The sequence below is a fragment of the Triticum aestivum genome, chromosome 6B (assembly GCF_018294505.1).
Source record: "Triticum aestivum cultivar Chinese Spring chromosome 6B, IWGSC CS RefSeq v2.1, whole genome shotgun sequence".
Taxonomy (NCBI): Eukaryota; Viridiplantae; Streptophyta; class Magnoliopsida; order Poales; family Poaceae; genus Triticum; species Triticum aestivum.
Genome location: NC_057810.1, coordinates 16,261,331 through 16,274,057, shown reverse-complemented (window position 1 = coordinate 16,274,057; position 12,727 = coordinate 16,261,331). Strand labels below are relative to the sequence as shown.

General features: G+C 43.9%; 1 protein-coding gene across 1 annotated transcript in view; it reads right to left on the bottom strand.

The window, feature by feature from the left end:
- The window catches only part of LOC123138625 (uncharacterized), a 14,187-nt gene extending 1,678 nt beyond the window's left edge, over positions 1-12,509 (bottom strand). The window contains 2 exon segments of the mRNA XM_044558575.1: positions 11,140-12,006; positions 12,473-12,509. Of these exon segments, the coding sequence (XP_044414510.1) occupies positions 11,140-12,006; positions 12,473-12,509 (904 nt within the window).
- Between the last annotated feature and the right edge of the window lie 218 nt (positions 12,510-12,727).

Genomic DNA, 12,727 nt, shown 5'->3' with positions numbered 1-12,727 from the left:
GGGAGAGGGGGCACTGCCCCCTCCCCTAGTCCAATTCGTACTACCATGGGGGGGGGGGCACCCCTTGCGGGCTCCCCTCTCTCTCCACTAAGGCCCATGTAGGCCCAATATTTCCTCCGGGAGTTCCTGTAACCCCTCTGTACTCCGAAATATATCCGAACCTTTCCGAAACCATTCAGGTGTCTGAATATCATCGTCCAATATATCAATCTTTACCTCTCGGCCATTTCGATACTCCTCGTCATGTCAGTGATCTCATCCGGGACTCCGAACAAACTTCGGTCACCAAAACACATAACTCATAATACAAATCATCATCGAACGTTAAGCGTGCGGACCCTACGGGTTCGAGAACTATGTAGACATGACCGAGACACATCTCTGGTCAATAACCAACAGCGGAACCTGGATGCTCATATTGGTTCCTACGAAGATCTTTATAGGTTAAACCGCAATAACAACATACATTATTCCCTTTGTCATCGGTATGTTACTTGCCCGATATTCGATCATCGGTATCATCATACCTTAGCTCAATCTCGTTACCGGCAAGTCTCTTCACTCGTTCCGTAATGCATCATCCCGCAACTAAATCATTAGTCACATTGCTTGCAAGGCTTATACTGATGTGCACTACCGAGAGGGCCCAGAGATACATCTCTGATACTCGGAGTGACAAATCCTAATCTTGATCTATGCCAAACAACAAACACCTTCGGAGACACCTGTAGACACTAGTAGAAAACAGGGCTTTGGTTGGTTCCTGGCCAGCCAATTAGTCCAGGTTCAGTCACGAACCGGGACCCATGGGGGGGCATACGTCCCGGTTCGTGCGCCCACGGGGGTGGCCGGAACTCGTGGAGCATCTGTCCCGGTTCGTCTGAACCCATTTGTCCTGGTTCCTGGCATGAACCGGGGCAAATGGTCCTCGCTCATGGCCCACAGCCATTTGTCCCGGTTCGTGGCTAGAACCGGGATAGAAGGGGGCCTTTAGTCTCGGTTCCTGCCACAAACCGGGACCAATGAGTTGCCTATATATACCCCATCGCCGCAGCAAAGCAGTCCACACTGCTCTATTTTTTCTGGCCAGCGAGGGGAGAGCTTTGTGGTGCTCTAGCTCACCTCCTATGCACATGAGGTGTTCGATGAAATGTTTGAGCCACACTAGTTAAGCTTCCTCCTCTCGAAGCTCGACCTCCAAGCTCCATTTTGTCCAAGATTTGTCTAGGTTTAGCGGTCCGTCACGTCCTGTCCCCATCTTCACCGCCGTCGATCGCCCGTGCCGATCTCGTCGCCGGCACCACCGTGGTGAGCCTCTTGTTCTTATCTTCTTTCTGAAAGAAAAAATTGTTCCTTTAGATAGATACTTGTCTAATTTTCTTACTTTTATTATTGCTTGTTATTATATAATGCGATGGTTTTGGTATCCGCCCCCGTCGGCCCTCGTCCTGTCTATGATTCGGATGTGGTATATATTATCTTTTATAACTATTTGGTTCATTTATTGTTTATGACAATTATGCCGACCAACGTGACATAGATTTTATTTATCGAGGTGGTATGTGAACCGGAAATTCCAACCGACCCTATTGTCGAGAGGTTAAATTTAGTTGAAGAAGACAATTACTTAAAGGAAAAAATAAAAATAATTGAGGAGTGGAAGAGGATATTGGAGTTGCATGTTGCAGATGTCATCGATGATCACAAGATCAAGATGGATGCAATGCGTTTGAAGATTAGAAAGATTAGAAAATATGGCATTCATACCGAGGCTTGGTATCATCATGCCATTGGATCAATTGTTACCTTGGTTGCGATTATGATCGCATTTGTTGTGGCATTGAAATGTTTTACATAGTTTCAATGTATGGTTTAATTAGATGCTCTAGAGAGCTATGTTCAATGAGAACTATGTATGTACTTTGGTTTTAATGTGATGATAACTTCTATTAAATTGATCACTTATCCATCCATGATGTTCTGTAATGGTTTTTGACACACTTAATTATATATAATGCACGCAGATGAACCAGCAATGGATGTACGGTGACAAACACACCTTCGAGTATGTTAATGGCGTGCATAATTTTCTCGAAGTGGCTGAGGCAAACAAGAATAATGGTTTTATGTGTTGTCCATGCCCTAGCTATGGGAATACGAGGTCTTACTCTAACTCGAAAACCCTTCACACCCACCTGCTTTATAAGGGTTTCATGCCACACTATAATGTTTGGACCAAGCATAGAGAAATAGGGGTTATGATGGAAAACATCGAAGAAGAAGAGGACGATGACAACTATGTGTCCCTGGAATACGGTGATGCTGCAACAGGGGAAGCTGCTAAAGATCAAGAGGAACCAGACGATATTGTGCCCGATGATGATCTCCGCCGGGTCATTGTTGAAGCAAGGAGACAGTGCGAAATTCAAAAGGAGAAGCTGAAGTTCGATCGCATGTTAGAGGATCACAAAAAAGGGTTGTACCCAAATTGCAAAGATGGCAAGAAAAAGCTCGGCACCGTACTGGAATTGCTGCAGTGGAAGACAGAGAATGTTGTGCCTGACAAAGGATTTGAGAAGCTACTGAAAATATTGAAGAAGAAGCTTCCAAAGGATAATGAATTGCCCGACAGTACGTACGCAGCAAAGAAGGTCGTATGCCCTCTAGGATTGGAGGTGCAGAAGATACATGCATTCCCTAATGACTACAACCTCTACCGCGGTGCGTACAAGGATTTGAATGCATGCCCTGTATGCGGTGCATTGCGGTATAAGATCAGACGAGATGACCCTGGTGATGAAGAGGGTTCCTACGAAGGTGATGTGGTATGCTCCTATAATACCACGGTTGAAACGACTGTTCAGAAACAAAGAGCATGCCAAGTTGATGCGATGGCACAGTGAGCACTTTAAGAAAGACAGGAAGTTGAGAGCACCCGCTAACGGGTCGAAGTGGAGAAAAATCGAGAGAAAGTACCGGGCTGAGTTTGCAGGTTACCCAAAGAACGTATGGTTTGGTTTAATCGTGGATGGCACTAATCCTTTCAGGGAGCAGAGTAGCAATCATGGCACCTGGCCCGTGACTCTATGTATGTATAACCTTCCTCCTTGGATGTGCATGAAGCATAAGTTCATTATGATGCTATTTCTCATCCAAGGCCCTAAGCATCCCGGCAACGACATTGATGTGTACCTAAGGCCTTTGGTTAGAGAACTTTTACAGCTGTGAAATGGAAATGGTGTACGTGTGTGGGATGAGCACAAACAGGAGGAATTTAACCTGCATGCGTTGCTGTTTGTAACCATCAACTATTGGCCCGTTCTCAGTAACCTTTCAGGACAAACAAACAAGGAATACCACGCATGCACGCACTATTTAGCTGACATCGAAAGTATATACCTGGACAAACGCAGGAAGAATGTGTACCTGTGCCATCGTCGATTTCTTCCGACCAACCATCAATGTTGAAAGAAAGGCAAGCATTTCAAAGGCGACGCAGATCACCGGAAGAAGCCCGCCATGCGTACTGGTGATCACGTACTTGCTATGGTCAATAAATTACACTTAATCTTTGGAAAGGGTCCCTACGGACTATCTGTTCTGAATGACGCTGAGGGACGCGCACCCATGTGGAAGAAGAAATCTATATTTTGGGACCTACCCTACTGGAAAGACCTAGAGGTCCGCTCTTCAATCGACGTGATGCATGTGATGAAGAACCTTTGCGTGAACCTGCTAGGCTTCTTGGGCGTGTATGGGAAGACAAAAAATACACCAAGGCACGGGAGGACCTGCAACGTTTTCACTAAAAAGACGGCATGCCTCCAAAGCAGTATGAAGGTCCTGCCAGCTACGCTCTTACCAAAGAAGAGAAGGAAATCTTCTTTGAATGCTTGCTCAATATGAAGGTCCCTGATACGTCCATTTTGCATCATGCTTTTATATCAATATTTATTGCATTATGGGCTGTTATTACACATTATGTCTCATTACTTATGGCTATTCTCTCTTATTTTACAAGGTTTACCATGAAGAGGGGGAATGCCGGCAGCTGGAATTCTGGCTAGAAAAGGAGCAAACATTGGAAACCTATTCTGCACAACTCCAAAAGTCCTGAAACTCCACGAAACAGCATTTTGGATTTATTAAGAATTTATGAGCGAAAGAAATAGGCCAGGGGGCCCACACCCTGTCAAGGAGACAGGAGGGCGCCCCCCCCCCTTTAGGGCGCGGCCTCCTATCTCCTGGGCCCCCTGGTGGGCCTCCGGCGTCCATCTTCTGCTATATCATCACTTTTACCCTGGAAAAATTCGTGGGCAAGCTTACGGGACGAAACTCCGACGCCACGAGGCGGAACCTTGGTGGAATCAATCTAGGGCTCTGGCGGAGCTGTTCTGCCGGGGACACTTCCCTCCGGGAGGGGGAAATCATCACCAACGTCATCACCAACGATCCTCTCATTGAGAGGGGGTCAATCTCCATCAACATCTTCACCAGCACCATCTCCTCTCAAAACCCTAGTTCATCTCTTGTATCCAGTCTTGTATCAAAACCACAAATTGGTACCTGTGAGTTGCTAGTAGTGTTGATTACTCCTTGTAGTTGATGCTAATTGGTTTACTTGGTGGAAGATCATATGTTCAGATCCTTTATGCATATTATTACTCCTCTGATTATGAACATGAATATGAGATGTATGTTGTCTTTCCTCTAGTGGTGTTATGTGAACGTCGACTACATGACACTTCACCATTATTTGGGCCTAGAGGAAGGCATAGGGAAGTAATAAGTAGATGATGGGTTGCTAGAGTGACAGAAGCTTAAACCCTAGTTTATGCGTTGCTTCGTTAGGGGTTGATATGGACCCATATGTTTAATGATGTGGTTAGTTTTACCTTAATACTCCTTTTTGTAGTTGCAGATGCTTGCAATAGGGGTTAATCAGAAGTGGGATGCTTGTCCAAGTTAGGGCAGTACCCAAGTGCCGGTCCACCCACATATCAAATTATCAAAATACCGAACGCGAATCTTATGAACGTGATGAAAACTAGCTTGACGATAATTCCCAATGTGTCCTCAGGAGCTCCTTCCTCATTATTAGAATTTTTCCAGGCTTATCCTTTGGTACATAAAGGATTGGGCCACCTTGCTGCACTTTATTTACTTTATTTACTTTTTTATCATTACTATTTAACTTATCACAAAACTATCTACCACCTACTATTTCAGTGCTTGCAGAGAAAACGTTACTGAAAACCGCTTATCATTTCCTTCTGCTCCTCATTGGGTTCGACATCAAGACTCTTTTCTGGCGCCGTTGCCGGGGAGTGTAGCGCTTTTGGTGAGTGGAACTTGGTAAGGAAACATTTATATAGTGTGCTGAAATTTTCTGTTACTTGTCACTATGGAAACTAATCCTTCGAGGGGCCTGTTTGGGGTATCTTCGCCCAACCAGAAGAGCAAAGAGATGCTCCTCAACCAACTAAACTTTATGAAAATATTCACTTTGAGATTCCTTCGGGTATGATAGAAAAACTGCTAGCTAATCCTTTTGCAGGAGACGGAACATTGCATTCCGACTTACAACTTATCTTTGTGGATGAAGTTTGTGGATTGTTTAAGCTTGCAGGTATTCCCGATGATGTTGTCAAAAGGAAGGTCTTCCCTTTATCTTTGAAGGGAGATAATGACATGGTATAGGCTATGTGATGATATGAGATCTTGGAATTATAAGCGATTAAAGTTGGAATTTCACCAGAAGTTCTACCCTATGCATCTTGTTCATCGTGATCGTAATTACATATATAATTTCTTGCCTCGCGAAGGAGAAAGCATCGCTCAAGCTTGGGGGAGGCCTAAGTCAATGTTGTATTCATGCCCCAATCATGAGCTCTCTCGGGAAATGATCATTCAGAATTTTTAAGATCGGCCTTCTCTTGATAATCGCAAGTTGCTCGATACTTCCTGTGCTGGTTCCTATATGCTGAAGACTATTGATTTCAAATGGGACTTATTGGAAAGAATTAAACGCAACTCTGAAGATTGGGGTTCCGATGATGGTAAGGAGTCAGGTATGACACCTAGGTTCGGTTGTGTTAAATCTTTTATGGATACCGATGCCTTCCGTGGATTTAGCTCTAATTATGGACTTGACTCTGAGATAGTAGCTACTTTTTGTGAAAATTTTGCTACTCACGTTGATCTCCCTAAAGAGAAGTGGTTTAAATATAATCCTCCTGATGAAGTGAAAGTAGTTGCACCCATTACAGTCGAAGAAAAGACTATTACATATAGTGATCCTATTATTCCTACTGCTTATGTCGAAAAACCTCCTTTTCCTGTTAGGATAAAAGATCATGCTAAAGCTTTGACTGTTGTTCGTAAGAGTAATACTAGGACCTATACACCTCCTGAGCAAATTAATGTGGAACCTGGTATTGCTATGATTAAATATCTCTTGGATGAGGACTTAGATGGGCATGTTATCTCTTTCTTGGGTGAAACTGCTAATATTGCTAGACCCGATACTAAGACACGTAGACCTGTTGTAGGCACGCCTGTTATTTCTATTAAAATAGGAGATCATTGTTATCATGGCTTATGTGATATGGGTGCTACTGCTAGTGCGATACCTTATGATCTTTATAAAGAAATTATGCACGACATTGCACCCGTTTAATTAGAAGACATTGATGTCACTATTAAGCTTGCTAATAGGGATACCAATAACCTATTGGGATTGTTATAGATGTTGAAGTTTTGTGTGGGAAGGTTAAATATCCTGCTGATTTTCTTGTTCCTGGTTCCCCACAAGATGATTTTTGTCCCATTATTTTTGGTAGACCCTTCTTGAATACTGCCAGTGCTAAAATTAATTGTGAAAAGCATATTGTCACTGTTGGCATAGATGGTATGTCTCATGAGTTTAATTTCACTAAGTTTAGTAGACAACCTCGTGAAAGGGAACCACCTAGTAAGGATGAGATTATTGGTCTTGCTTCCATTGCTATTCCTCCAACTGATCCGTTAGAACAATATTTGCTAGACCATGAAAATGATATGTTTATAAAGGAAAGGGAAGAAATAGATGAAGTGTTCCTTAAACAGGAACCTATGCTGAAACATAACCTTACCGTTGAAATTCTTGGGGATCCCCCTCCACCCAAGGGTGATCCCGTGTTTGAACTCAAAGCTTTACCTGATAATCTCAAGTATGCTTATCTTGATGAAAAAGAAATATATCCTGTTATTATTAGTGCTAACCTTTCAGAGAAAGAAGAAGAAAGATTATTGAAAACTCTGAAGAAGCACCGAGCTGCTATTGGATATACTCTGAATGATCTTAAGGGCGTTAGTCCCACATTATTGTTGGGGAACGTTGCAGAAAATAAAAAAAATCTCGCTTCACCAAAATCAATCTATGGAGTCATCTAGAAACGAGAGAGAGGAGTGCATCTACATACCCTTGTAGATTGCGAGCGGAAGTGTTCAAGAGAACGCGGTTGAGGGAGTCGTACTCGTCGTGATCCAAATCACCGAAGATCCTAGCGCCGAACGGACGGCATCTCCGCGTTCAACACACGTACGGAGCGGAGACGTCTCCCACGCCTTGATCCAGCAAGGTGGAGGGAGAGGTTGAGGAAGAGAGCTCCAACAGCAGCACGACGGCGTGGTGGTGATGGAGAGGCAGTACTCCGGCAGGGCTTCGCCAAGCACTTAACGGAGGAGGAGAGGTGTTGGGGAGGGGAGGGGCTGCGCCTTGGATGTGATGTGCAGCCCTCCCCTCGCCCCTCTATTTACAGGGGAAGGGAGAAGGGGGCCGGCCCCCTCTAGATGAGATCTAGAGGGGGGGCAAGGGGAGGGGGCTTGCCCCCCAAGCAATGGGGGCGCCCCCACTAGGGTTTCCCCCCAACCCTAGGCGCATGGGCCCAAGGGGGGGATGCGCCCAGCCCTCCAAGGGCTGGTTCCCTGCCCACTACGGCCCATGAGGCCCTTCGAGAGAGGTGGCCCCTCCCGGTGGACCCCCGGAACCCCTCCGGTGGCCCCGGTACAATACCGATATGCCCCCGAACCTTTCCGGTGACCGTATGACAACTTCCCATATATAAATCTTCACCTCCGGACCATTTCGGAACTCCTCGTGACGTCCGGGATCTCATCCGTCACTCCGAACAACATTCGGTAATCACTTACAAGTCTTCCTAATAACCCTAGCATCATCGAACCTTAAGTTTGTAGACCCTACGGGTTCGGGAATCACGCAGACATGACCGAGACCGCTCTCCGGCCAATAACCAACAGCGGGATCTGGATACCCATGTTGGCTCCCACATGTTTCACAATGATCTCATCGGATGAACCACGATGTCGAGGATTCAAGTAATCCCGTATGCAATTCCCTTTGTCAATCGGTATGTTACTTGCCCGAGGTTCGATCGTCGGTATCCCGGTACCTCGTTCAATCTCGTTACCAGCAAGTCACTTTACTCGTACCGTAATGCATGATCCCGTGACCAACCACTTGGTCACATTGAGCTCATTATGATGATGCATTACTGAGTGGGCCCAGAGATACCTCTCCGTCATACGGAGTGATAAATCCCTGTCTCGATCTGTGCCAACCCAACAGACACTTTCGGAGATACCTGTAGTGCACCTTTATAGTCACCCAGTTACGTTGTGACATTTGGTACACCCAAAGCACTCCTACGGTATCCGGGAGTTGCACGATCTGATGGTCTAAGGAAATGATACTTGACATTAGAAAAGCTCTAGCAAACGAACTACACGATCTTGTGCTATGCTTAGGATTGGGTCTTGTTCATCACATCATTCTCCCAATGATGTGATCCCGTTATCAACGACATCCAATGTCCATGGTCAGGAAACCGTAACCATCCATTAATCAACGAGCTAGTCAACTAGCGGCTTACTAGGGACATGTTGTGGTCTATGTATTCACACATGTATTACGATTTCCGGATAACACAATTATAGCATGAACAATAGACAATTATCATGAACAAGGAAATATAATAATACCATTTTATTATTGCCTCTATGGCATATTTCCAATAGTCTCCCACTTGCACTAGAGTCAATAATCTAGTTACATTGTGATGAATCGAACACCCATAGAGTTCTGGTGTTGATCATGTTTTGCTCGCGGAAGAGGTTTAGTCAACGGATCTACAACATTCAGATCCGTATGCACTTTGCAAATATCTATGTCTCCATCTTGAACATTTTCACGAATGGAGTTGAAGCGCCGCTTGATGTGCATAGTCTTCTTGTGAAACCAGGGCTCCTTGGCAAGGGCAATGGCTCCAGTGTTGTCACAGAAGAGAGTCATCGGCACCGATGCATTGGGAATAACTCCTAGGTCGATAATAAACTCCTTCTTCCAGATTGCTTCATGTGCTGCCTCCGAGCCTGCCATGTACTCCGCTTCACATGTAGATCCCGCCACGATGCTTTGCTTGCAACTGCACCAGCTTACTGCCCCACCATTCAAAATATACACGTATCCGGTTTGTGACTTAGAGTCATCCAGATCTGTGTCGAAGCTAGCGTCGACATAACCCATTACGACGAGCTCTTTGTCACCTCCATAAACGAGAAACATATCCTTAGTCCTTTTCAAGTACTTCAGGATATTCTTGACCGCTGTCCAGTGTTCCATGTCGGGATTACTTTGGTACCTTCCTACCAAACTTCGGCAAGGTTTACATCAGGTCTGGTACACAGCATGGCATACATGATAGACCCTATGGCTGAGGCATAGGGGACGACACTCATCTTTTCTCTATCTTCTGCCGTGGTCGGACATTGAGCCGAGCTCAATTTCACACCTTGCAACACAGGCAAGAACCCCTTCTTGGACTGATCCATATTGAACTTCTTCAATATCTTATCCAGGTATGTGCTTTGTGAAAGACCTATGAGGCGTCTTGATCTATCTCTACAGATCTTGATGCCTAATATGTAAGTAGCTTCTCCAAGGTCCTTCATCAAAAAACACTTATTCAAGTAGGCCTTAATGCTGTCCAGAAGTTCTATAGATGGAGCGCTGGAGCTAGCATACCTTGTTAGCATTCTTAGGATCGACAAAACCTTCCGGCTGCATCGTATATAGTTCTTCCTTAAGATAGCCGTTAAGGAATGCCGTTTTGACGTCCATTTGCCATATCTCATAATCATAGTATGCGGCAATTGCTAACATGATTCAGACGGACTTCAGCTTCGCTATGGGAGAGAAAGTCTCATCGTAGTCAACCCCTTGAACTTGTCGATAACCCTTAGCGACAAGTCAAGCTTTATAGATGGTAACATTACCATCCGCGTCCGTCTTCTTCTTCAATATCCATTTGTTTTCTATCGCTCGCCGATCATCGGGCAAGTCTATCAAAGTCCACACTTTGTTTTCATACATGGATCCTATCTCGGATTGCATGGCTTCAAGCCATTTGTTGGAATCTGGGCCCGCCATTGGTTCTTCATAGTTCGAAGGTTCACCGTTGTCTAACAACATGATTTCCAGGACAGGGTTGCCATACCACTCTGGTGTGGAACGTGTCCTTGTGGACCTACGAAGTTCATTGGTGACTTGATCCGAAGTACCTTGATCATCATTATTAATTTCCTCTCTAGTCGGTGCAGGCACCACGGGAACATCTTCCCGAGCTACGCTACTTACCGGTTCAAGAGGTAGATCCTATATCCTCAACAACAACTTTTTTGATCTTTCTATAGATAAACTCTGCCAATTAATTGCAAGTAAATTTTGTTTGAAACAAAAATGAAGAAAGTAATAAAAAACAGAAATAAGCATGAATAAACAGAAATAACACATTTTTACTCTAAATGCATAATAATATCACATAAAAAAGAGAAAAGGCATAATAGCCCCATTTAACCATGAATAAATAAAAATAACAAAATTTCAACTCTAAATACACCGTGATATCAAGTAAAAACATAATAAAAGCATAATACATATTTAACTATGAATAAACATAAGTAACATTGTTTCAACTTAAATGCATCATAATATCATGTAAAGAGCTAACAAGGCATGGCTAATCAGAATTAACAATGAATGAGCATGATTAAAAATAATTTCAATCATTAGAAACTAACCTGCATTCTGAGTTTGACCGAAAGCATCAATGTATTTATGAAAGAACATCCGTGCATTGCAATACACCATGAAATTGATGAGACACATACCAGTAGGCCTTGTCCATGAGTCACACATCACAATTACGCCATAGTTCCTCTAGTCTTGCTAGAACATCTTCAGCCACTATTCAGCTTCTTCATAATTTTTGTCCAAATAAATCCCATCAATCTCCTTAGCAGTTGGAACAGGAGCTGGGCCAAGGTTTTGAGATATCTTGACTGCCGCACGAAAATAGGGACAATTTGCTTTCAGACCAGCAATGTAATTAGCATGAAAGAACATTGCCCAGGCTTGGCCAAGTACATCTTCTGACTCAACAATCAAAGCACTGCTGATCTTTGGTTGCATTGATACTTTGTTGCTCGATAATTCCTTGTCAAAGTATGTTGTGATACTTTGTTTCCCAAGCGACACATGAACACCACTCCCACTCCCTCTCCTCCTCTCAACTGCACGAGAGACATTCTTGTCTCTTAGGGACTCCCGAAGTGCGGCCTGAATCTGTTCATCATCATCTTCTTCAATATTTATCACCCCTTCTCCATGGTACAACCCTTCCATGATATCCCGTTCCAAGCGGAGTTTACGATTTTTCTTTTCCCTCTTCTTCCGCCTTGCGTCATCCCGGGAGTCCCTTATTGCAGCACGCACATTTCTTGGAACATTGGGGCACTCCCCCACTTCACCTAGTATACCTCCAAGGTGCTCCCTAAAGCAGGTTGCACCTCCTCCTCTAGTGATTAGGGGGCAGTACCGACAATCAAATCCCCCACCAAACTTGGGGCCATGGTTCCAAATATAATGGATGTCATTGCTTACAAGCCCTACATATCAAAATTTCAAGCACCAGGTTAGCAATGCATCATAATATATAGCTATAACAGAATAAACAATATGTCAACTCTAAATGCATCATCATATGAAATAAAAAAGGAGTAAGGAATAAAAAAGAATAAACCAGGACAGTAACAAAAAATAGCACAATTTTTACAACAGAATAAACAACATTCAACTTTAAATGCATCATAACATCAACTAAAAAGATAATAAGGCAGAAAAAACCAGAATTGTCACATTTTTTACTCTAAATGCATAACAACATCAAGTAAAAGGATAACAAGGCATAACAAACAGAATTAGCACAATTTTAATTTCAAACAAAATTAACACATTTTTATTTAAATCAGTGGCAGAGGCAGTACCCGGCGACCCGGGGCAGCTGCCCGGGCTCACCAGCGAGCGGCCACATAAACCATGCTATGGCGCCACGTATTAATTAGCCATATTTACCATGATTGCCCGGGTATATCTCTCTTGGACCTTGCATAGTGATTCTAGGCCCATTCAGTTAAAACTAATTAACAGGCTCATGGCTGCACGTAGAGACATACAGTCTGCAACACACCAGTTGCTCAAAAAAAAGAGTCTGCAACACGCCTCCACAAGTTACAAAAAAAAAGTCACAGCGCAGCTCACAACGCAGCTTGCTCACGTCTCCTCTCCCGATCAGTTTGATCGCCGCGACGGTTCATCCAACTAATTCGG